The following is a 26,369-nucleotide window of genomic DNA, read 5'->3' on the forward strand; positions in this document are numbered from 1 at the left end:
CGGGGCAAATAAAGCGTTGCTTCTTTCCCATTCTGTTGGCACGACTGTTTTCAATGAAAAGTCACAAATTTCCCAAAGTGCCCCACACTTTACTGACAAAACTGCTACTCCCGGAGGGGTCGAATTGTAAAGCTATAAGTGCCAGGTAGGAATCTAGAAGTGGGCGGGCTAAGCAGGCCCACCAACAACCATGCGGTTGCCCCGTCAACTTCGTACACCAGTGAGACGTCGTTTTTATTCGTTACGAAGTGTGAAGGCTACACCAATCTTCAATTTATTATCACTAGTTATGCTTTAAACCTGATTTGGCAAAATAATAAGGCTTTCAAGTTCGACATCAGCATGTAACAACTCAACAAAACTGATTTAACGTCACGTTTTTCATGATGAAATGCCAAAAGAGTGTGGTAAACTATCGCAATTTTCACCCAAATGTCAACTTTTTTCATGATTAGACCAACTGGGGTGGGTCTATTATTAGGCGAGTGGGCTATTAACATTACATTAACTCGTGTTTTTTTAAAAAGGATTGTGCTAAACATTAGGTTTAGGTTTCCTTTCAATGAAGGTCGTATGCACATTGAACCTACCATATTAGTTAATTTTTACAATAATCTAATAATGTCTAATCATGATCTATGAATGTATTAACGTAAAATAATAATAATAATAATAATAAATACACCTATCATATCATATATTTCTTTATTATTTCGTTTTTGAATTATTTAATGAATAAATACATATGTGTGTGGTGTTTATGATGGTGAAGTCATAAATTTTTTATACAAAAAAATGTGGCATAATAATATTAGTTAAATGAAAAATGCTACATGGCTCACGATTTTTTTTAATTGTTTTATATTATAATCCCTTTTATGCTATTATGTCACATTAATTTTTGTAAAATATTTAACACATATAAAAGAGTCTATAGTTGTAGCTTTATTTTTTATTTTTTCACTCTCAACTAAAATATAAACAATATCTAAATAATGAAACCAAAATGGCATATATAGATTCTAAGTGGAGCTTAATTAAATCCAAAATTACATTGGTGAATTTGGTGATTACAGTCGTCTAAGTTCTTATATAGTATTATGGCTAGACAGATATACCTTAAAAACTATCGCATTTAAGTGTTTGGTAAATATTTACTATTGTGGTTTAGAAGTTAAGTTGATTTGTCTTATACTTGTATCATAAAAAATCTGTAATTTTTTTTTAATATTTTTGTTATAATTGTTAGTTATAAATTAAATTTACCACGCACTATCAAATATATATTTTTTCATAACTACATTTTTTTTCTTTTTCACAACAAACCACTTATCTTAATACGAAATATGATTTAAATTATTCTTTTTCAACCCCATAAATACGAAAGTCTGATCTATAATCCGAATCAAGGCTGAACAGTAATACAAAAGTCCTGGCTTTTTGCCACGATCAATAACTAATTGTTGGGCAAAAGGTTTTGCAAATCAAATGCAACATTAAGTCACGAAAACTTATATGATCTGCAAACATTACGAAGATGCATCGGAGATTGACACAAAAAATAGAAAACCACCGATTAGCAAAGGTGAAGAATAAATCAATAATGAACATTCTATATTAGGCGAGTGCTATTACATTACACAGTGCACACACTCGGTTTTGTTCTATTATCACAATGATGATGCAGGTTAAATAAGAGGGCGGCTCTAAATATATTAAAAAACAAAATGACAGAAAAATAAAATGGGAAATTCATAGGGTTGCACGAAATAAAGTGAGCCGGTTGACAAAAGCATTGGCTTGGTTTCAATTTCACATTTCAAAAAAATTTCGGTTTATATGAAATTCGAACGGGCAAAATCGAACCAATCCTATAATTTTGTTATTTTTTTAATTTTTATGTTTGTAGGTTCATTTTGTCTATCTAAAAAAAATAATAATAATAATTCCCATCGTCCCAAATTCGCCTGTCCTAAGTTGTACCATTGAACTTTGGTCACGATAGGTTCGAGCCGACGATCCTCAACTGGGTTGGTTCTTTTACTTTATTTACAATTGCAAATCGATCCATGTTCGCAACTCCGGTCGAACCTTATCCAGAACGAACTTGTCAGCCCTATCCAACTTTAACCGAAACCCGAGAACTTTTTCATCTTCCGCGCCGCCGCCTCACCAGGCACAGCTGCCGACCGCCAGCCGTCCAGTTCGCGTCGCGCCGTGCAATTTATTTGGTCGATCGCCGGTGACGGTGAGTCTCTCTGTTCGGTTTCATTGTTCTTTCTTTATTTTGTATTTTTTTTTACCTCACGACCTTCCGCCCCTTTCTTCAGCCTTCGCCGCCGCCGCCACCGTCACGCCGCTCCGTCGACGTTGATTCTGGTAAGTGGCGACTCCCTTTTACATTAAGTTAATTTAAATTAAACTAAATGCTACATATTTTAATGACATTAAGTTAAATTAAAACATCACTTCAATCCTGATATATGTATGTGTATATGGATCTTTGAATCAAAAATCGAATTGAATATCTAAGCATGTAGTATTGTATTCTAAAGAGAGAGAAGAGAGAGCGAGTTTTGAAGGCCGAAGATGCTTGGAGAATGTGGAAGGAAATCGGAGGCAGAGAAGCGGGTCAAATCCGCCCAAATTCTTTCGCGAATCGGGTTAAATCCCATCGACTTTCCACTCTACAACTCTCCAATTACAAAGAGATAGTTTCTCCTCATAAAGGCTCTATCAATTCTCTCCAGGTACTGTTTCATTTCTCTTTATCAATACATTCCACTTGTTTATTTAATTTCCTCCAAAACCATTACATTTTTCTTTGGCAGTTAGGCATTTGAATAAAATTAATCGACTTATTTATCATCTGTTGTAGTACGCATGGTAAGCATGCCTTTTGTATAGAATTTTCAGAGGCCTACCTGTTTTGACCATGAAATCAGGTTGATTTGACAGAGGAACGGTATTTGTTGTCCGGTGCATCAGATTCATCCGTAGCTGTTTATGATGTTCAACGGGCCACTGATTATGAAGGTGGTGGCCATATTGCTAAGCACAGGAGTGTGTTTGTGGTTGACAAGCAGCATGAACATGGTCACAAGTATGCCATATCCTCAGCCATTTGGTATCCTGTTGACACGGGACTTTTTGTAACGGGATCATATGATCATTATGTAAAAGTTTGGGATACCAATTGCACTCGGGTATTAATTCTTAGTAATTTTTTCTCACTGTTTGGTATTCTTCCACATCATGCTAGGGCCATCAGCTGATTAAGTTGTTTTTCTAATTTCATTTCATAGGTAGTAATGAACTTCAAAATGCCTGGAAAGGTTTATAGAACTGCCATGTCTCCATTGGCAGCATCCCATATGCTAATTGCTGCTGGAACAGAAGACGTTCAAGTCCGCCTTTGTGATATTGCTTCTGGGGCAATCTCTCAGACACTATCTGGTCATCGTGGTATGCTGCTGATTTGGTGATATTACTCTGCTTTCCCCATGCTGTATTATTACTTATTTTATGAGACAAGAACATGGCAACTAGTTTAAAAGTAGGAGAAAATAATAAGTCTGCACGTTTTTGTTTTGATGGTGGCAGATGGCATAATGACGGTAGAATGGTCAACATCCAGTGAGTGGATTTTGGTAACTGGGGGCTGTGATGGTGCAATACGTTTCTGGGACATCAGACGTGCTGGATGTTTTCGCGTTTTGGATCAGTCCCAGAGTCAGCTTGGGAGACGACCACCTCTCCTAAAGCGTAAGGTACTCTTCTTGTAATCTTATCACATTCTGTGCATTAGAAGAAAAGTTAAGTGAGAACTGTTTCTACATTGGCAATTGATATCCTGTATGAAAATTAGTCTTAAATGATTCATGGATGTCTTTGTTCATTGTAAGCATGTATATGGTTGATAATGATTAACTAATGCAGTATAATTGAAATGCTCTAAGTCCCTCCTGATTGGTGTGCCAGAGACCTGGCTACAAGTTTGTTCGAAATAGGCCCTTGGTTGCTAGCATGATGGTTAGATAAACTGAAATGTGGTATGTTCATATAATGATGGGTATGGACAGTGACAGCCAGAAAAGGAAATTTTAGGAGAAAGCTTCCTGCACTGGTTCTCATAGCTGCTGGTTTTGACTTTTCCTGCATTGGTTCTGGATTTTTGCCATGTCTGCTGTTTTCGACTTTTTACTTTACATCTGTAGAATAGTTTGCTGAAACTGCATTAAATTGTGCGGTCTGGCCATAAGATGCAGCCATTGAATATGGAATTTGCCTTGGTTCAATTTTTAAGACTAATCTTCGATTCTGAGTCAGGTTTCAATCTCGAAGTCCTTGTCTGCAGGGCAAAATTCGTCTGTAAAACCAAGGGCACCACAAAAAAAGTCTGCTAATGGAAATGGTGTGAGACAGTCATCTGTTGGTCGTATCCCTGCCAAGGGATCTGTGAGACAGAGATTGCACCCAGGGATGTTGTCCAGTCAGGATCGTGCCACTGCTCATTATGGTGCTGTTACTGGTTTGAAAGTAACAGAAAATGGAATGTATCTTCTAAGTGCAGGTTGGTTTTATCCATTTTCTACACACAATTGAACCTACACAGTATATCATTGTTGACTCTGTATAATTTAATTTTTTATAAGCATTATTAATCATACTATATAGAGGTTTCTTGTACCTTCTGTGGTTAAACATACTCTTGGCTTTTTTTATTTAATTGAGTCTTAAGTACTCATCTTGACATCTTCATTTAATTTCTTCTAGCAAACCTGCACCGTAGAAGTGAACAATTTTCTTCTAATAACTGCTAGTCATAAAAAGCTGTCTCTCTCTCTCACTGCTTTTAAATATCAGGCTCGGATTCTAGAATAAGGCTGTGGGACGTTGAATCTGGCCGCAATACACTTGTGAACTTTGAAACTGTTCGCCTGCAAACCAGTAAGCCAATTCAATTAGCAACAACACAAGATCCAGCTGTTGTTTTTGTTCCATGCATGACTGCTGTGAAAGTAAAACATCTTTCTCTGCATTGTTCTACTTTTAATCTATTTGTGATTTTGCTTTTGAATGAGACACATGTATTAGTATCTGGAAACCTTAAGTGTGTGTTGAATTCTTCAGGCATTTGATATCTGGTCAGGCAAGACATGCCTGACATTTCGTGGCCACTACGAATACGTCAATTGTTGTTGTTTTAGCTCACAGGATCAGGTACAAACTTATTCCGAAATGTTTTCTTTTGCTTCAGTTAATCAGTTGCTACATAGTTAATAGCAGGAAATGAATTTGCCTTTTCACTCATCAAGTAATCCCATGTATTATGTGAAATTATAATTACGAATTTACAAAATCAAATATATGAAACTAATAATTATGACTAGAGCTGGCAAAACGGGTCATCGGGTAGTGTTCGTGTTGTGTCAACTCCGTGTCGTGTCAAATTTAGGTCGACCCAAACCCGACCCATTTAATAATCGTGTCAAATTATTGAGACTCAAACTCGACACGGAAAAATAATCGGGTAAACCAATAACCCGCTTAATATCTATATATTAAACAAAAGTTACATCAAATATTCACACTTTGTCATACATATGTATGCACATACATACATCCATACATACATACATAATTTATCAATATTATAAAATTTATATATCTACTAAAATATTACACACACTATTGAGGTTTTAATTATATATATGTAAATAATATTATATATCAATATTATAAAATATACATGTCTACCAATATTTTATACATTTACACTACAAAAGCTCTAAATGTATTTAAAATTTTATAAATAAAATATTGTGTCTATATTCATCCTTTTAAAGAATAAAAAAATCATCTCTAATATTTGAGTTTTGATGACAAGAATCTGCAAATTATTTTAAAATAAAAAATATAATCGGATAAATGGGTCAAGAATTTTAACCCTAACCCGACACGGAAAAAAATCGTGTTGATCTGGACCCGACCCATTTAATAATTGTGTTAAATTCGACGATCCATACCTATTTATTGGTGTTGTGTTCGTTTCGGGTAATCGGGTCGTGTTAAATTTTGTCAGCTTTATTTATGACAATGTTTTCACCCTTTTTTAATTTTTTAACATTTAATTAGGATTTTGGTGTTTCAGGGTGTAAAAAAGGGGAAAAGAAACAAGATGTAAAATCTCTACATTAGGCACTGTACATTCATTTAATGATTTTATTTTTATAAAATCTCTACATTTGGCACCGGGCATTCATTCAATGATTTTATTTTTACTTCAGCTTTTTTCGAAGATTATCGATTTGACTGCTTTTTCTACTCTGGTGCAGGAACTATACACAGGTGGCAATGATCGACAAATTCTTGTCTGGTGTCCATCCAGGCATATTTCTGATGGAGTGGTAAACCAATGAACTCAGTTGCATTATATTTTTACATTTATTATCAAGTTCTATTCTCTTGTGCTAAATACTGGGTTGGACTTTCAGGATGCAGGACCCATGCAGGATCAGGACAACTGGAGTGATTGAGTTATGTTATTTGGCGTTGCCAGTTGCAGGAGAAATTCTAGAATACATTTGTTGTATTACAACCAATTAATGCATGCATGACATGTGTAATTGAGTTTAATACAACCACCACTTGCATGATAGTTAACAAAATAAATGTACACATGTCATGATATTATTTGTTGTTTTATGACTGATATGGTACAACAAATGTATTCTAGAATTTCTCTAGTTGCATATATCAAGCTTGTATGGTTGACTTTCACACCTTCAACTTTTACACGCACAATAACTCAAGTATTCAAGTTACTGCAGTTGTGAATTATAATTACTTGCTTGTTTGGCATCTTCATTTTGGCCAATTCAAATGTCTTTGATTTGTGTACGTGTTATGACAGTTTGATCTATCAACTATTCCAAGTAGATATTATATCATTCTATTTACTTGAGGTAGTCAATTGAATTACATTATTCGATGTGACATGTATTAATTAATGGTAACTCTAGGCATTAATCATGTATAATGTCAGTATGGCACGATTACCACAAATTTAGTTACGGAAAATATTTTCATATAACTAACAGAGAATGTAACAGAATGACATAAGTTCTCCCATTTCAAAATTTTGAACTAGTAATTGGTACTTTTTATTTGTACTATTTGGTTTTGTAAGATTGGCTGAAGAACTCGTCCTTTGGATGAAAGCGGAAGGGATGGATATCTAAATTTGTATTAACAATTTTTGTCACCTAATAACCCGTTCAAAGAATATTTAAAACAATGGGGTTTATTTATTTCCATTTTTGCAAATTGTAATGGATCTGATCTAATATAATTCAATTCAATATAAATTTAATGGGTTTAGTGGGTTATTGTGGGTTGATTAGATAATTTTTTTCAAATCTAATTATTAATTGAGTTCGATTAGATTAACTATGATGAATTCGTCTAACCCAATAGTAAATCTCTAGAGACCTAAACAATTTTACCTAATTTTTAATCTCTTTTTATTCTTTTATAAAAGATACTGTCTCATTCTCATATTTACTAGACCATACTCTAGTTTCAAAATTCAAATTGCTCTCTCAAATTTCAATTCTCAATTAAAGTTAAGATACTTCTTTCATTTATTCATTCTTTTTAATATTGAATTCGTTTATTTATTTTCACAAAACATATATATCTAGAAGTTCATTGTCGAAAGTTTATTTATTTTAAGATGGGTGGTTTTAGATTTCTTTATTGAGCACTAGATGGTGAATGAAATTTTCACGTTTTAATATATTTATAATTAATTTAATAAATTTCATTTTAAGTTTCATATTTTCGTTTATTTCTATTTTTAATTTTTAATTTTTAATTTTTATTTGACCTTCAACCCAATCAAACCAGATGATTTAAAAATTGAATTGAATTGAGTTGAACATAATTATCTAGTTGGGTTAGATTAATTTTATAAGTTAAACTATTGGCACCCCTTCAAAACTCTTACAAAACCCATCACACTCACATTTACAATTTTAACATTAATCAAATAAAGAGATATTAATTTCAATTTTTTTAATTTGTTGTTAATATCCTGATATTAGACTTTCATTTACAAATGAACATTAAGATTGACATCCAACTAATTCCATAAAAAAATGATTTGAATGAAATAAAAAAGACTAATATGATACAACTTGTTCTTGGCAACCTGGGTTTGGGTATTCAATGAAAACCGATTGTGGAAGAAGATGGATTTTTCAATTTTGTTGTTTCCTTATTATTATTATTTTTTAATTTTTACAAGCTATTTACGCATTGCTGATTGCAAGATAACCTCTCTCTCTCTTTTTAAAATGTCATATGAACTACTTATTAATAGAATAATGGTAAACTAGTGTGTTTATTTATTGAGTCGTTTTTTAATAACAACAAAAATTCCAGTGCTACCAGCAGGTGAAAGAATAAGTTTAAATTAAATTTTAGTGCTACCAACGGTGAAAGAATAATTTTAAAAGTTTGATAGATAGAGAGAGATGATCAAATTTTTATTGTAGCGTACCGAGAGAGATGAGAGCAAAGTCATTTGCGGAATTAGAATTGGTGCTTTTAGAGTGAGAAATTGTTTAAACTAATTTTAGTGGGATCTTAAGAATAGAGGTTTTATGAGCATATTTAAGAGGTGCCAATAGCACCACTCTAATTTTATTTCAACTCATTCAACAGTGAATTGGATTCAATTTTCACAAACTCTATCACCCAATCCACTCCCACTCCTACTTAAAAGTAGACATTGAATATAAAAGAGTAATAACATAAAAAACAAGAGATCATGAATAACTTCATTTGAATTGTCCAAATTACATTATATGTAACTATACTGATTAACTTTAATTTTTCTCTCTTTTTCTCCCATGGATTTTGGAATGGAAGTAATAGAAAATTGAAATTCATCTACCATTCTCATATCGTGCTACTCACAAAAGCTTTTCTGCCTTAACATGAAAAATCCTGATCTTTGCCTCGATTACTTATCAATTTGTGAAATGAGAGATCAGAAATAGATTCCAAAAATCAAATGCCAGAATAAAAGCATTATGATGATGCATCTTAACTTCAAATCTACATAAATCCTCTCACTGGTGGTGTTGGTCAGCATCAATTGGTTAAGGTTAAGAATGAATTAATAATTACCCAACATTACCCTTGTCCAAATCTAAGAAGAACTAACTGCGTCGGAAAAATCATCCAACACTACAGATACAACCTACCAAGTTCACATAATTTAACGATGATTTCACTCTTTTGCCTGACTGAATGTCCTCGTCTTTCTTCTATCCTTCATATCCTGCTGCTACTCCAGACACTCTTATAAGAAATTATTTCTCCTCATAAAGGTTGGAGAGTCAAGATGAAATTTATCATAATAGATGATCTTCATGTGTATTATCCTGGATATAAGAATTCCATTTTTTTTTTAATCCTTTTAAAACCTTTTTTTGACCTTTGGTCATGTCAGTTGGAGTCATCCAGCCAACACCTCATACTTTCGCCACCTCTTGAATGTGTTGAGAATGGCTCTTACCAGGTGGAATGAAAATCAGATCTTCCCAACCAGAGTTCTTCTCACTTGTCTGCATTAGACCAAAAGGACTTAGTACCACCACTTCAATTTTGTTTTCATTAGACAAAAACATTAAGACACGGTACCTCCATCTTCTTCAGAACGTCTTCCAAACTTCCTACCTGTTTGAACAAGTACATTCAAATAGTGAGTACAATTACAAATCCCTAAAGCATGAATGAGAAAATTTTATTGCATTGTCATTTTGCTGATTTTTTTTTTCTTCATTGGCATTGAATTGTCTAGATTTGTTATTTATCAACTGCATCAACTTCTAAATGTTTAGTGCTCGTCTTGCCCCACCATTATTCCAAGTATTCCTCAAATGAGCAAATGAAAGTGATAAGATGCTTTTCTACCATAATATGTTGAGAGACACCAGCTCCTCTTGATGCCCTAGAAACCTTTGAGAGTTCCTTTTCTATATCTTCCTGCACAGGGAATGGCAAGGGTTATTAGACATGAACTGGTAACTTCACATTGCAAAAATCAGTTCTGATAAGCACAACATCCACTAGGAGCTCCAGTAACAACAAACCTTTTGGAAATATACGGGGCAATAACGCTTGTTCTTCTTCTTCACTACCAGAAGTTCTGACTGCACACATAGCATTCATTAGAGATTTGATCTGGGACCAAAAAAAAAAAAATCACATGCGGAGATAACATATATACATGTAAATATCAAAGTTGGGTTGCCTAGCAAGCCCCCTGCAGTGACATCACAGGAAGTGTTCGGTGCCACAACGATATTGGTTGGGCATAGCTAGATGATTTCATTTTTTGTCAACAATTTGAAAGTTTCCTGAATTATCATTTTTCCTTATCTTCTAGTTTTAATATTTTTCCTATTTCCTAGAAAGATATATTTTATGTTTTTTGTTGCCATCACTTTATTGTAAACCTCTATTTAATGGATGCTAGTCCAATCAATAACTAAGAATTTTCTCCGCAAATATGGTCTCAGAGCAGTGAAATAACTAACTAGGTTACATTGTTCAAATATCCAATCCATGGGCAGCTTGTGAGAGTTCTGCCCATACAGGTACTGTAGGAGATGGACCTGCAGAAGTGATCCAGTGAATCCTCTCTGCAGACCTTTCCAAATATCAATTCGAGTATGAATGACACTCCTACTCTTCAAATAATCCAGCATAAGTTGAATGAGACCAATTTTCTAGAGTGGTCTCAATCTGTAATGCTTGTAATTCAAGGGAAAGGAAGGATTAATTATCTAACAGGAGCAACAACGGCTCTGAAGGAGAACCTGGCTTTCAGACTTGGGAATCTAAGAACTCCATGGTGATGGCGTGGCTGGTCAATTTCATGGATCCCAAGATTGACCAATTGGCTAAAAGTATTTGTTTTACAAGACAGCGAAACAGATATGGGACACTGTTAGAAAACTGTATTTCGACCTAGGAAATTCTTCTCAGATTTTTTAGATTCGTTCTGCCCTGACAGATAGGAAACAAGGCTACTTGTCAGCGACAGATGGTTACAATGATCTCTGTGGGCTTTGGCAGAAGCTTGATATTTTCCATGATGTTGATTGGCACTGCACTGAAAATCATAAAAAATATACCCAAATGCTCAAGGAGAGAGTGTTTGACTTTGTTCATGGGCTGAACAAAGAACTTGATAAGGTTCGCGGATGTGTCCTTGGAGTAAAGCCTTTTCCTAAGATAATGGAGACCTTTTCTGAGGAGTTGAAAATGAGTGATGCCTGGGGAATAGGGATCTAATTACAAACAATCAGTCTCAAAATTCAGCATTAGTTACCAAGAAAAATGAATCAGTCATGGTCGATCAATGGGGTACCAAGAAGGGTAATTGTGCTTGGTGTGATCACTGTCAACATTTTTTTGTTTGCGTTTTTTAAAGACTGTCAACATTATCATCTTCAAAAGATCTTCACCCAGTAAGTGAAACTGATTTGAAAATACTGAGTAGAGTTTTCGAACCCATCCGCAAGGCCTGTGGGCCAGGGGAACTCTCCTTTCTAGATTTATAGTGGCCTGAACACATATTGAAATGGTTTGGTAATTCACCATATACTGCTTCAAGAGACATGTCCAGAAAAAGAATTGACTTTGCCCATTGGCAGATCAAAAGATGCTCATAACAAATAACACTAGCATGCACAAGCTATTGGGATGTCACTTGAATTTATTGTGAAGATCAATCAGTTCGCCAAGACCCAATATGCACATACACATGCCCAATAGATGTGGAAGCAAACCATTAAACGAATTAAAAAGTCAGAGCTGCTCAATTTATACACCTAATAGCTGGTTTTAAAATGTTTCCATATTCGGGAACAACTGAAAAGTAACAAACATAAATATAGCATACCTGAAAAACAGGAACTCCATCAAAGCCAGTCCTGACATCTGCAGCTTTCATCTGATGATCATAAAATATTGTTAGTGTTAATTGAATACGGCTCATCTGAATGTAAACATGCCTTAGTAAGGTCAATTAAAATTTTTATTGACTTGCATAGGTGCTGATTGTACTCAAATCTGAACAGCCTTGGTAGCATTTGAGGGAAAATACAGTATAACCTACAAAGGTCACGTTGTCACTCTAATACTTAAACAATCGACTCTTCTCTCTCTGAAAAGTAAAAGTTCAACTATCCACTCATCTGATGAACGCACCTCTAATGCATTCCTTATTTGAGCTGGATCAGGCAAAAAGCGAAATGCAATACCTTCAACCTTCAGCATGTAAACCTGCAGGACATAGAAGCAACAATTCAAAAGATTTTATTATGTTTAAAGAAGTAGATTGATTTCAAGGGGAACAAACAAAACCCTTTAGAATTACACAAGCATGATGGATCACAAAAGAAGTTAACAATGTGTATGCTCCAGAAATATAAGTCACAAACTCATTGTCCTGAACCGATATCACATACCACATTTTAATTATTGGAACTGATTTTCAAGTACTAATTTATTTCTAGCTCAAAGAAACAAAAAGAAGCATCAGAATCTGACCTGGTCAAGAGTAATAGGAACAACCTTAGCCGCACTTCGAAGCTCTTTCCTCCGCAATCGAACCTGAAAATCACCAATAAGATTGTATTATTATTTTTTAAACCGAGAAAAGAAAAAGGAAAAAACAAAAAAGAAGCAGCAGAAAATATAAAGAGTTTGAGAGATAAATCAAACCTGAGCGAGAAATGCCTCGGCATCTTCTTGTCGAAAGCAAAGCAGGCCAATGGACTTGGCTCCATTTGGATCCGAGATAAGCACAAACTCGTTGCTAGAATTGCTAACAGTATACACAGCGGTACCGGCGAGTGTTTTCGAGACAAAATCAGAGCTGAGAGTGGCGGCAAGCGCCTGCTTCGGCTGCGACAAAAAGGCAAACGGCGGCACAGACAGAGGGGGACGCTGAAGCCTGCGGCTTAGAGTCCGCTTGGTGTCATCGAGCCGGCTGGAGAGTTCGGAGCCCAGCCGGAGGCAGTTTTGGTGGATGAATGTGGAAAGGGATAAGAGAGGATTTGTGAGCACTTGGGACTTGGGGAACTCCATTACTGATTTTTTATTTCACTTAACAAATTGGATTTTCAATGCTTTTTTTTTTTATTTACACACTAGTCTTCTGGTCTCAATTAAGGAATAGGAAGGATACTGTGATTCGTTAAAAACACAGTCCGGTAGAGGAGCTATTCAATTTTTCCTCTTTCTAATTTGTTGTTTTTTAAAACTCAAAATTCGACCGTAATAGTGGGCCACCAGGCCCAACCCTTTTGGGCCTCTCTACAGCAGTGCCGCGCTCCAATATCAAAAGAAGCCGATTATTCTAATTAGGTGATATCATGGAATTAACAATGCAATTTTCATTTTATATACCTAAATTTATTTAATCATGCTGATCGCAGGAAGCAAAACAAGAGTCGCCACTGGCTAATTAGCAGCTCGAAGGAACGCATGCATGCATGGGGAGACGTCTTCTACAATGATGTCTTGACCACCGTGTGCTTTACGTGCGAATTTGTTCTTCATTAGTTGAATGAACTTGAACATTTGAAATGTTCTTTCCAAAGAAAATTCAAATACCAGCAGCAAAAGTTAGTCTAATGTTAAAGGGTACGCAGCTAGCACTAGTCGGTGTTTATCCACCAAAGTTGATGCTTGAGAATTGAGAATCATATATTTTACTTCTTTCATTTTATGATACCACATCCCACAACTTTTTCCTAGTATAAATAGAATAACCTCTTTGCTGGTCTCTTGCTACACAGATAATTTTTTATTAATAAAATTAAAGAACCAGTAGTAGTATTAATTAATTAAGATGCCATTTTATGTTCCTAGAAATGGCAGTATTGCTCTATCAGAAGATCATATGAAGGTTCTTCTGAAGAGATATGATAAAGACGGGGATGGCCGGTTAAGCAAGAAAGAGCTTCAGGCTGCCTTCCGTAACTCGGGTTTACATTTCAGTGGCTTTAGAGCCAGGCGAGCTCTACATCATGCTGACTCCAACCACGACGGCTTCATTGGCAATGATGAGATGAAAGAACTCGTCATCTATGCGGCCAGATGGGGATTTACAGTAAAGTAGCAAGCTACGACGCTAATCTATGGAGGTCATAGTTAAGCTTGTAACTAAGAAAATTAAGATTTTGAAATTTAATTTGTCTGCTTATTTTGTGTAAGATTCTGTCTTATATTTGTGTCATTAATTAACTGATCTAAAATAAATAAATAAATAAAAAATAAGTTCAACAGGAATCGTCATTTTGTATGTTGTTATCAATTTTATAAGTTTGAAGATAAGAAGATTTGCCCAGTCATGCGAAGTTTCTATGAATCTGTTTGGGATTGTTGATGGGAGTCTCAAAAGTGATTAGTTTTGATAAGTTAAAGCTTAATCTTAACGTCTTATTATTTAGTAAAAGAAATGACATCAATGAAGTATAAATATAATTTTGTTTCAGTCGCCAGTTATTTCATATACACAATAAAGAAATTGTACATACGTGTTTATATATAGTTGTGCAAGTAATTTTGTTGAATTTTTTTTTTATATGTAATTTCGTTAAACATTAAGTTCATTTTATTTGTATTATTGAAACAAATTAATACTTTAATAAGAATAATAGTAATTTAACATCTTATTAGGAAGATTTACCAAATATATAAAATTTATTAAATATATTTAAAAATCACAATATTTTTAAAATAAAATTTATCAAACACTTGGATTGATTTTCTTTACGATTGATACAATGGCTGTGCCACGCTGAGAGCAGCTACTGACTGCCACACCAGCCACGTAGTATATTCTTTCGTAGTTCATTCATGGTAATTTTAATTTTCAAATGCAAATTTATAATGTTAAGTGGAGCTAGGTTTTTTTTTTTTTTTCTGTTTTGTCCTGTTAAAATGTTGTTGTATCAATGTTGTGTTATTAACTCTGGGCGACAAACAGTCCAGTGGCTGATGCTTTTGGATGGAAAATAAAAGATAAGAACCTCATCAAAAACAAAAAAAAAAAATTGTATTGTCGGCCCAAATACAACTTTAAATGCTGTTGTTGTCTGGTTAGAAATGTTCTATTTTCAGTATTTGTAACAAGAGTATGGTTGGTATGATTGGATGATGCTATTGGTCAATTCGAAGTTCGAACTAAAACTGGAATTTTAATTAACAGAACCAGAGTATGATGCAAGTTACTTTTTGAATTGATTTAGCTTTAAGCATGTTCTTTAAGTACATGTCGAATCCACTTGAACTCAAACCTACATGGACTATAAATTTGGACCGGCTCAGGTTCACAATTCAGACTGAGTTCGGCACCGTTTTTCTCTAATTAATCCGAGCGGGTTCGGGTACAATGACTCTCATCAGATCCCATAATTTTTTGAATTGATTTATCTTTAAGCACGTTCTTAGCACCCAAATTCAATAACCAGGCAGTAAAATGAGGAAAAGAAAAATAATCTAAAAGGCAATGCTCCACTCAGCAATTAGCTGAACACACCCACAGAAAGTCAGAAACTTCGAGACCACACTACAGATTCACTGTACTAGCCACGAGTATTGAGTTGTTTAGTCCAAGTGTGTTATATATATATATATATATATATATATATTAGAGCTTGCCTATATATATATATATATATATATACTGATTCGGGAACGACGACAATAATATATAGATATCGTGTACGTTATGCTAACCCTCTTCCTTTTTAAACCATTGTAGCACTGCTGTTAGATTTTTATTTTATATATAGGACAAAAGGCATGTCAATATAGTTACAAAATACATTGTACGTTTCGGTTCAGAGAACCTCGCGGCTAGATTTTATTTCGTATTATATTTTAATGGTACTAAAGTTTCATCAAAAAGCTTTTCTGTGATATAACACGGCTAGTTTCATCAAAAAGTTTCATCAGAAAAGAGGAGACAATTAATTAGTTCGGCTGCACGCGCGATTAATTTTACGAACATGGGGATATATTAATTTCTTTCCATCAGCTTTAAGATTTCAGCTCGTTTTATATATTTTAAGAACACGTGTTGATTAATAATCCTTAAATAAACTAAAGTTGTCTTAGAAACTATAGAAACATCGGCGAGAAGGAAACTCTTCTTTTAAATTCTGTATGCCCATCAATTCAGTATTGCATATATAAGGAGCCTTTCAATTGTTGCAATTGCATCGCATTCAGCTAATCAACATATATATTAGCGAGAAACAGTAACTAATCAACAAGAGGAGGAGCAATGCCCTTGTGGGTACCAAAAGGTATGGGCTTAACGCCAGAGGAGGAGCAGGTCAAGCGTTATCTGAAGAGATATGCTACTGATGACAAAGACGGTAAGCTTAGGTGGAACGAGCTGAAGGTAGCCTTAAAAGACCTAGGACTGCACTTCAGCGGATTCAGAGCCAAACGTGCAGTCCACTACGCCGATGTAAATGGAGACGGATGCGTTGATGAGGAAGAGATGAATGACCTTGTCAAATATACTGTTAAATGGAGGTTGTCCAACAGTAAGTGTTTTCTACTTTCAGTTGAATTGATCTCTGAAATACTATCAAATATTTTCGTTTCGTGTATGTTTTGTTTCAATTGGTATACCATGCTACTATTTAGCGCATATATATATATAGGGGGTGTTTGTGTTTCTGCAAATCAACATGCATTTTGCTGATATAATAATTGGACTCTGCGGTTTTCTATTGATCAGGGATTGCTGGAGAAAAGAACTCTTCGAGATCGAGATAGAGAAGGCTAATGCTAACGTGCACATGCCGGGTGCTGTACTGCATGTGTGTGGCCGATTATCGACTCTGGTTGTTGGATAGCATATGATATTATTATTTTTAGTCACTTTGCACTGCCACCCTCGCCATCTCAAATTAAATATATCCTCTTGGATTTAAACCCTCGACCTCAATTGGTATCTTCTTTAGGCCTTAGGGATCGATTTTGTGTTGATCAGTTGTTTAATTTTATCAGTACCACTGTGCGTAGGAACAATTCTTTGGAGCCCCGTTTCATAGGGTGTATGCATATATGGTGAAAACTCATTAAGAATAAATTAAAGTTTACAATTAAAACAATTTTGCAGCAACGAAGTATTTTACAATTGACCTCGTATAGATCTTGTTAGCTTTTGTTTTGATTTAAGCAATGGTTTGCTCCAAGTTTCTGGGTTCTTTTGGCCATCCCTACGCTCATGTTTGATGCTCTAAGGCTTATTAGAAAAAAAATAAAAAAAAATAAAATCGATTTTTTAAAACGCATATACTATTTGATAATAATTAATGACGTTAATTTTTCAGATTGGTACTTTTAATTGGTACACATGTTCAATAGCAAATTGAAGAGAAATTAAGTCTTTGGTTTCACAATTTCAATCAAGAATAACAATAAAGTCATGAAAACTCTTTGTAGAAACTTGAGTGTATAAATTGATGTGGCATGATATTATAATAAAAAGCACTGTTACACATATATTTATAACTGAAATACAACCAGAACATTACTAATCATTCATTTATTGGTGCTGTGTGGGATTATCATGTTAATGATGGAAAATAAAATCAATAATAAATAAGACATGACAAATATGACTGTTAAAACATCATTTACTATACAAATATATATAGTATTGATGTTCAATATGGCGGTTTCAGAAGTTTCAAAATCTGTACCTCATTATCATAATTGCTATTATCTTATCACGAAAGGTTAATACCGAATAAGGTGTACGTGACTTGGTGATCATTAGAGCGATAATGATAATGCACAATTTTCATTTCACTCTTTTACTCTTCATATACAAAAACTTGCTGCTTCGTTTGAGATTATTTTTTTGTGACAAATTTTGAAAAGGTTAGCATTGCTCATTAAAAGATTAAAAAAATCCTTCAATAGTTCGGTCTACGATATAAATGAAGTAATGATTTGAATTATACCCGATTGCTCTTTGTAAACGAAACAAATTTGACTCAAGATGCTTATTTGCGAATGCACCTTGACACTCTTGCTAACTTTATATTCTTTGAATTTAGAAAATTTAGGTTTTGGTTTCTTTAGCTAGTGAGGGAATAGCCAAAAGTCATAGCTTAATCATTTTAGCATGTCTTTATAAATGGAGAAATGTGGGTTTAGTGGGAGATTTTGATTTTAGATTTAAATCCCACCGTCCAAACTTTACTTACTATTTTTTACCATTAGATTTGTAATTATTTGACATTATTCATTTTTTTAGCACGTAACCTAATTAGTAATCACGTGCGGCTGGTTGTCATATTTTCAGATCAGTCCAATAATTCATTCCGGATTGCACATTGTCGTTATGCACTTCTCTAAGTTATTATATGTTGATTCTTGTTTCAATTCGGATTTGAAAAAAATTTATTTATCTCTTTGATATTTTTTATATCATTTTAAGACACGTGGGTGAGTGGATATAATTTTTTTAGCACTTACACTCATTAAATATAATCGGAAATTTACACCAATAACCATAAAAATTTTGGTTTTTTTCATCTTAACCCCCCAAACAAATTTCTATCAACATTAGCCATAAAAGAACCTTTGAGACCAAACTACCCCTCACTCTCATCTCCCTTTCCTCTTCCTCTTGCCTTCTTCTCTCCAGTTCTCTCCTAATTTCAGCATCCACCGCTTTCTTCTTCTTCTCTCTCCTGTAATCTTCGTAATCGTTCGGTCTAGCGGAGTCGTACTCCTCGATTACGGTCGAAGTGACGCTGACCAATGCCGGTTGCGGCAGCGCTGCCACGTCATCGGGGGAAGGTGGCTAACAAAGAAGAATGGACTGGCGAAAACAAACACAACAAGCTGCTGTTTAATGCCGTAGAGGAATTGTCTTTGTAAAATAGCTCAATAACAATTTAGGAATGTGCTCATAATTAGTTCTGGTATCTGAGCGTTATAGCTTGATTGGTTAACAAGTCCACAGGAATACATATGAGACTGTCCATCTGCTTCTCTTAAAAGTACTACAACTTTGACATCAAGGGGTTGCATGATGGCAAAATAATGAACACGTTTCATAAAATTCCATTTAAAAGTTTGGTATCACAAATCTAAAAGGTAAGTTGGTTCAAATCCCATAATGGGGACCCAGATAAAACTAATAGGAGGTTATGTAAAACTTAGAAATAAAAATTATGCACCAATCTAAAACTAGAGAATGCAGGTTGCAGTTGCAGATATTCAAGGATCAAGTGAGTTCATAGTTACTATCTATTTGGCGAAAACTTTTCTTAATCTTTAAAAGATTGGCTTAGCTCCATAATTGGTTAAATCACAAATTCTACAACCTAGCCTATCCAATATGTCATAAGATACAGATTTAGAAGCTGATTTCATTATGATATGCACAGGGTCATTCTAAGTCGGAAAGGGAAGAATAATTGCTTTCAGGGAAGAGCTCAGTGGTCTCTCATATTGCATATGATATCAAGTCAATGTAAACTATTCACATCAGTTTACATCCAACCTGAAGTAGAAGTGTCAGGACACATGATGAACTAGTAGAAGGACCATACTAAAGTTTTTCCTTTCATATTCCTATACTTTTAATCCAAATAAAATACAGATAGCTACTTTTTATAGCTGTATTCAAACACATATTTGACCTCTGTACAATTAAACTTCAATGAAACTCATTAGATTGGAACCAATAAGTTTGTTGGAACAGCAAAGATGAGGCACACTCAAAAGTAAAAAAGTAGAATACAATAGCTACATCTAACAAGAACACTTCCATTTTAAGAGAATAAGAGATAGTCTAGTGGCATGGTGCTCACACAGAAAATTCAGACCATGAATGACAATTTATGAACCACCAGCAAAGTAACTTTTCAAAGAGATGATTAATACATAGGCAAAGACAAGCCATCATAGTTATGGACTTTCCAAAGAGATGATTAATAAATAGGAAAAGACGGGCAATCATAATTGTGGACATATAGTCTAAGATAATCCCATGTCGCAGGATGCATTGCTGCAACATATTTAGTTCAGATTTGACATAATCAACTCCACACAATCCATCAAAATCCTATCGAAGAGGCGTAAGAAGGTGGAAATTTCAGCTAAAAACTTTTTCGAATAAAGAGAAATGATCTTGCTTTAAGTGGAAAGGTTTAATTTACAAAGCCTTCAATTCATGAACCCTTAAATGCTAAAGCAGAAACAAAAGGAAATGGCTGAATCAGAGATAATACTCCCCCATGAGCAATCAAAATTGCATGTTTCACAACAGATAATCAAATAAAGCGAAAGAGCATAACTTCAAATGCAGAAAATGAATCCGAACATAAAGAACCGTGATCAAGTTCGTTTGACAACAAAAGAAAGTAATGATAGGTTCAGATTATAAAAATAATGAAAACTGAAAAATGACAGGTTCAGCTTCTGGAGCTTTGCTTGTTGCAGCCTGTCGCACCAAGCTTGGTGCGACAGGCTGCAACAAGCAAAGCTCCAGAAGTTGCAGAAAGCAACTACTTAAAGAAACAAAGTGAAAGATCAAAGCTTTAAAGAATGGAAATGCAGATTACTTTGTACAGTTTTGGAAGAGTAACTACGACTGAAAGGGAAATTAAAGGACTAAGAAGAATAAGAATGTTGTTGGTGCCTTGGAAGGCAACCTGTCGCACCATGCTTCGTGCGACAGGCTGCCTGTCGCACCAGGCTTCGTGCGACAGGTGCCTGTCGCACCAAGGCTTCGTGCGACAGGTGCCTGTCGCACCATGCTTCGTGTGACAGGTGCCTGTCGCACCAGGCTTCGTGCGACAGGTGTTTATCGCACCAAATTTGTTTTGGTTTGTAAAGAAGGGTAATTTGGGGAGAAAAGCGTGTGTTTGGCTAATGTTGATAAAAAAAAAATTGAGAGGATTAATTGTGAAAATTATAAAAATTTATGGTTATTTTCGTAAATTTTCCAAATATAATGCGGTCGAATTTAATAATGGAATTCAAGATGCCAAAACGGAAGTGGCGAAAGAGGTATCAATTAGAGTTTATTATGAGAATTTGGGATGTGACAATTCGAAGCAAAGAGATTACTAGTGGCAGGGCTTTAACGCCTATTAATTTGCTTCAATAACGACTAAAGCGATTTATTTTGATTTCTAATAAAGTAAATTGTAATTGTTCTAGCATATCTTGAATGTCATAATCTGTTTTGAAGTTTAAGCAAAATAAGATGAGGAGAGGAACTTCATCCATTGTTTTTTCATTAATTCTCAATACCTAACTGTTGCTTTTTGGATTCGATCCCAATTCGTAATCTTGTTGTTGATGAACGCGAGGCAGAAGGTTGCTGATTTTCCCGACAAAAACGTTATCGGAAAATAATTAAGCAGATTCTAGTCTTAAAAGTTCAAAATTATTAGCTTGGTCGGTCACCACCACCACCAGCACCGCATATGAAATTCTCCACTTTTTATAAAGTCGGTATCCCCAATCCCAATCCCAATCCCAAGCCCAAGCCCTTCATTGTTGCTTCCCCCCCACTTCTTTTGACAAAATCCCTTTCGCACGAAACTTGATAGTCACTCATTCATTTAAAGTTCTGCCAACAGGTGGCAAATTATTCCTGCAATACATAGACTTGTTTACCCACTTGTATGGATATAGAAGGAAATAAGCAGGCAATACATTTATATAAAAGAAAAAAATTAATTAAACAATTGGTTGGCTTCAATTTAGCTAAACGAAAGGAATTTTGAGCATGATTAAGATATATTCCTCATATACTTCTGTTATTTTCTTTCATGTGTGGGGCAATATCTCTTAATGTTATAAGTATCAAATCTTTAAATACAAATCCTTTGTTTATTTGACATATGACTTGTAACAGTAATAATATTTCTCCTCTTTCATCTTCAGGATATAAAAGTTTATGAGTTTAATTTATACTTAAAACTTGATTTAAAAGTTAAGAATTTTCCAACTTTTATATAACTTAATCCAAAATCAATGCTCAGGAATAATTTTTCAAACACCGAACAGTTTTCAATTAAATGCAGAATTACTGCAGCAGTATAAATCGCACATTTTTTCATTTTTAGAGAATATATGCCAAGCGTCGATCAGTGAAGTGGTTGAAGGTGTGGTTCAGTAACTGCTGTCCTAGAGATGCCCGCTAATTTTTTCACTTGGCGTAAGCATATGACGTTGGGCCTTCTTGCATCAGAAACCGAATCTATCTACTCTTTAATTTTTTTTTTTTTTTAATCAAAATGAAGAAGGGATATGTATTTGTTATCTATATAAATTAAAGCTCATGCACGGTTTATACACACACATCACAAGTCACAAGCAAGCAGAAAGGCCAGATAACAATTAGTTTGTAAACAAGAGCCACAGATCTCTGCAGTGCCAGATAATAATTAAAGATGCGTAACAATAACAAAGCAAGAGGAAGGAATGTGGTTACGCCTAGGCGGGCATCAATTCCATACACGAAAGAACAGCTGAAAGGCATGTTTTGGCGGTGTGACAAGAACGGAGACGGCCGGCTCAGCAGGCAAGAGCTTGAAGATGCTTTCAGCTACCTTGGCGCTTACATCCCTGGCTGGAGGGCCAAGCGAGCACTCCGCTATGCTGATGATAACGGAGACGGATTTTTAGCCGATAAAGAAATCGATGAGCTCGTCAAATATGCCGCCCAATTTGGTTACACTCTCTCTTAATCAATGAGTAACCGGTGAGCTCGTCAAATATATTGGTTATACTCATTGATTGTTCTGTATAGAATGTATATTCTTTTCTTCTCTAATTAGATTTTAGTTGTTTTTAATAAAAGTTCAAGATCACGCGCGCGTTTGTGTGTACATATTGAAATCTTATAAATGAAATGTATTTTCTTTAAAATCTAATTGTTACCGTCTCTCACAAACTCCCATCTTATATGATTATATCTACCAAGGCTGCCTGTTACTATTTCTCCAAAAGAAAAAGGGAGGGGCTTATCTACTACTAATCATCCGAAGCAGCGGCTAGAAAAAATGGGGCGGAGCAAAAATCAAACTAGTCTGGCCCCGGTTGTAGTTATATCTTTTAAATGACAACGATTAAAGAATAAAAAGCAAGATTCTGCAAGAAGAGTAATTTGTTTTAAAAAAAAAAAATTCATAGAAACAAAACAGTGCACAGAACAGCGGAATAGCAAACTGAGAAGTGCTGTTACTGTATTTTGTGTTGACCTCCGATTTTCTTGACTCTTGTGACACCCTGCATATTAATTAATGATACATTCTTTGTACGAATAGATATTAGGCTGCTAGCTAGACCTATATCCGTTAAAAACTACTGATCTGATTCCGTTTCTGATCCCTACACCTTCTCTGCAATTCGGAAAATCTGATTAAAACTAATAGTTAATATGAGTACTAAAATGAAGAAGAAAGCTGTTGTCGGGGAAGCCCCTTTTGCAATCCCGAAATGGCACTGCGAGGAATACAATGGCAGAAAGCCCGAATTGTTTGGGGAAATCAACCATTCTGCTCGTGTTTTTAAAATCTATCGGAAAGCCGTATTAGACAATGTAATACATTTTTTGGAGAGTAATTTGGTCTTTTATAAAAGAAACATCTCTAATTGAAAAATGAATGAAATCTAACAATAATTTTGAAGTAAGAAAAATGAGACAGTTCATAAAATATTTTTGTTATTAACGGGTCCTGGTGAATTTTAAATTCTGATGAAAATTTGATTAATTCACTAAATAATAGGGGGCGAATACAATTTGTTTTTTTAATGTAAAAAAAAAGGTGGGGGAATAGCATCTGCAATGTCATGGTTAATCGTCCAATAAATCATAGATCTTGATCTCTATCCAAATGTACATATAAATAATTATAGAAGCTTTATCAGTCATGTACTTCAATTATTTGCCTGAGGAACAGCTTTAAATGATTAAATTTGTTAGATACTAATTATGCATCAGATTATTGCATTGTACAGATATTTATAACTGCTGTTATAGCAGACATTACACTGATATGTATAATCAGATATACATAACTGGCACTTATATTATTATATTAAATTTTATGAAGTACATGTCCAGCTTTAAATGATTAATTAGGTGTAAAGCAACGCTACTTATTGGGAGAGAATCTAATTTTAGACGTTTCCTTTAAGCAACAACCTCAATATTAAATCAAGATATACGATATTGGATTCTTGAAATCACCTAATCGGGATTTTTGCTGCAAAATTTTTAACTCTACAGTTAGTGAAAAATTGCACACTTAATAATCGAATGACGGCTGATTTATCAGCTAAAATTCCAAACTTTTGGCACCATGCGTTCTATCCCTCATCATTTTTTTTTGACTCATGTAATTTGTTCCAATCATATATCCAAGATTTATTTAATTATGTGGAGTTTTTGTCTTGTCCAAAGTATACTAATACATGTCCTGTTTTGGATTGAGGTGTTACAGCTACTGCGAAAAAAAATCTGTAACTGTGAAATAAAATTTAAAAATATGTAGTAAAAATATAATTTTTAAATAATAATTTTGACAAAACTACTAAAAATATAATAAAATTTTAATTATATAAATAAAAAATTATATCAATATAGTTTCGAGAGCTGACACCTCTCCAACTCCAAAGTGGAGAAGTTTTGGGTAATAAGAATCCATAATTATTAATAGAAAAATGTAGAAGATGGAACATAAATAAAATACTGTATATGGTCCGAAAGATCATAATAACTGATGCTTTTGTAATCATGTGCTTTATTAATTTATTTATTTTCCAGGACAGGTTTAAATGCTTTATTAGGTTTTAGGAAAAAAAAATAGTGAGAGAATCTTTATTAACAACTCAATATAATGACATCGTGTCGTGAATATTCATATTGAAAGTTTGTTAATTAAGTTATTTATTACGTAAATTGAAATTAACCACACTTGTCGTCCATTACATCACGTCTCTTCTCAAGAAGATTTTTTTTTATCTAAATGAAGATATGCGCCATTAGATTCTTAACATCACATATATTATCCAGGTATTTATTGCAAAAGTTATCGTTTTAAATTTAATCTCACCGCTAAAATTTCAAACTTATCTTTCGACTCTGCCTTTATTTTTGGAAAGTGGGAATTAGTTAGATTTAGATATCCACTTTATAACATTATCCTTTGTATATATCAAAAGTTAGAGAGAGAATATCTTCAGTTCCATAGAAGTATACTGAATTTTAAGCTACAACTTTTTGGTCATACATGCTGTGTTTAGTATCTTGAGTTTTCACCTGTGTCCCTGCCAATCTTTGATTTTGTACCAATTACCAAATTAGTTGCGCCCCCACTTTTAGTTCCCCTTTCGTGCAGGTGCCCTTATTTTTCTTTAATGCAGACACGTTATTAAACTATATAATTTAATAGAGTCAATATAACTACACTATTAAATCATATGACTTAATTGAGTGTCTATATATACTTATCTCAATATAAGAAAGGTCCCTCACATATATTGTTTTTATTAGTTTGATCATTTATAATTAAATGTTTAATTACCTAATTTTAGAAGTGGTGTAAAAAAATTAACCAAAAATTTTATGATATTGGATATTAAATGTAATCTTTTACCATACAGATTGACTAATTTTAATTTATACATACATGTTATATAATCAATTTATGTGTTGAATGGCCATATTTATGTTTGATCATGGTGTGATAAATAACAATACCTGTCGAATATAAATGAAAATGGTTTAATATTACCTCTCGAGCATCGAATATACTTTTTCGATCAAATCACACCAACAGTATAAGGTCACTGTAAATCAGAGATTAAATTTGTCCCACACTCAAACATCTTCGGGTAAATTAGGTCCTAAATTAAATCACTTCCAATATGCCCAATTGCCCACTTGTCTTCAATAATTTGTATAGGGATCTCGTTTCAAAAACAATTTGAAAACATAGTACGCAAGAACATTATATTTTAATCAATTCACATTAATATTTAAAGAGTAATTGTCTACTTATACAATATTGAGATGCAAAATTTGACAATAAAATGATAATAACAGACGGCAATTTACAATAATACCCCATCATACGTACGTCACATATATATATATATATATATATTAATTGCAATCCAAACCTTGTTTCCTAAAATTTGCAAACTATTGACAAATCTGTGAATGAAGCCTAACAAAAAGAAAAAACTAGTCACGATCTTGATTGAAATTTTCATTT

The 26,369-nt window shown here is 34.1% G+C and overlaps 3 protein-coding genes across 6 annotated transcripts; 2 read left to right on the top strand and 1 right to left on the bottom strand.

Annotated features, from left to right (window-relative positions):
* The first annotated feature begins 1,768 nt into the window (after positions 1-1,768).
* Positions 1,769-6,941, top strand: LOC102614817 (WD repeat-containing protein ATCSA-1-like). Of its 4 annotated transcripts, none has more exons than XM_006473275.4 (11): positions 1,769-2,248; positions 2,331-2,379; positions 2,534-2,750; positions 2,946-3,206; positions 3,306-3,465; positions 3,604-3,770; positions 4,330-4,573; positions 4,867-5,021; positions 5,134-5,223; positions 6,339-6,410; positions 6,498-6,941. In XM_006473275.4, exons 3-11 carry the CDS (start codon positions 2,601-2,603, stop codon positions 6,537-6,539), a joined length of 1,341 nt encoding a protein of 446 aa, XP_006473338.2. In that variant the 5' UTR covers positions 1,769-2,248; positions 2,331-2,379; positions 2,534-2,600; the 3' UTR covers positions 6,540-6,941. The 4 variants fall into 4 exon arrangements, with proteins under 4 accessions (XP_006473338.2, XP_024952603.2, XP_006473339.2 ...); XM_025096835.2 differs by having other exon boundaries at positions 2,541-2,750; XM_006473276.4 differs by having other exon boundaries at positions 2,556-2,750; positions 4,345-4,573.
* A 2,128-nt stretch (positions 6,942-9,069) lies between these two features.
* On the bottom strand, positions 9,070-13,292 carry LOC102615483 (protein TIC 22, chloroplastic). The gene is made up of 8 exons (XM_006473277.4): positions 12,808-13,292; positions 12,634-12,696; positions 12,292-12,366; positions 11,984-12,034; positions 10,167-10,226; positions 9,988-10,059; positions 9,715-9,750; positions 9,070-9,638 (listed from the first exon to the last, which is right to left on the bottom strand). Exons 1-8 carry the CDS (start codon positions 13,171-13,173, stop codon positions 9,546-9,548), a joined length of 816 nt encoding a protein of 271 aa, XP_006473340.2. The 5' UTR covers positions 13,174-13,292; the 3' UTR covers positions 9,070-9,545.
* Positions 13,293-16,066: 2,774 nt separating this feature from the next.
* On the top strand, positions 16,067-17,095 carry LOC112497733 (calmodulin-like protein 6). The gene is made up of 2 exons (XM_025096996.2): positions 16,067-16,649; positions 16,847-17,095. The coding sequence occupies exons 1-2, from the start codon at positions 16,382-16,384 to the stop codon at positions 16,882-16,884; spliced, it is 306 nt and encodes a 101-aa protein (XP_024952764.2). The 5' UTR covers positions 16,067-16,381; the 3' UTR covers positions 16,885-17,095.
* The last annotated feature ends 9,274 nt before the right edge of the window (positions 17,096-26,369 follow it).

The sequence above is a fragment of the Citrus sinensis genome, chromosome 5 (assembly GCF_022201045.2).
Source record: "Citrus sinensis cultivar Valencia sweet orange chromosome 5, DVS_A1.0, whole genome shotgun sequence".
Taxonomy (NCBI): domain Eukaryota; kingdom Viridiplantae; phylum Streptophyta; class Magnoliopsida; order Sapindales; family Rutaceae; genus Citrus; species Citrus sinensis.

Excerpts from the sequence above, each read along its gene's own strand:
- LOC102615483 (XM_006473277.4), bottom strand. The coding sequence starts at position 13,173 with ATGGAGTTCCCCAAGTCCCAAGTGCTCACAAATCCTCTCTTATCCCTT. Across the intron at positions 12,367-12,633 it reads TTCCTATTACTCTTGACCAG|GTTTACATGCTGAAGGTTGA; the intron begins GTCAGATTCTGA and ends TATGTCCTGCAG. Across the intron at positions 9,639-9,714 it reads ACGTTCTGAAGAAGATGGAG|ACAAGTGAGAAGAACTCTGG; the intron begins GTACCGTGTCTT and ends GGTCTAATGCAG.
- LOC112497733 (XM_025096996.2), top strand. The coding sequence starts at position 16,382 with ATGCCCTTGTGGGTACCAAAAGGTATGGGCTTAACGCCAGAGGAGGAG. Across the intron at positions 16,650-16,846 it reads TAAATGGAGGTTGTCCAACA|GGATTGCTGGAGAAAAGAAC; the intron begins GTAAGTGTTTTC and ends TCTATTGATCAG.
- LOC102614817 (XM_006473275.4), top strand. The coding sequence starts at position 2,601 with ATGTGGAAGGAAATCGGAGGCAGAGAAGCGGGTCAAATCCGCCCAAAT. Across the intron at positions 5,022-5,133 it reads CATGCATGACTGCTGTGAAA|GCATTTGATATCTGGTCAGG; the intron begins GTAAAACATCTT and ends TGAATTCTTCAG. Across the intron at positions 6,411-6,497 it reads GGCATATTTCTGATGGAGTG|GATGCAGGACCCATGCAGGA; the intron begins GTAAACCAATGA and ends TTGGACTTTCAG.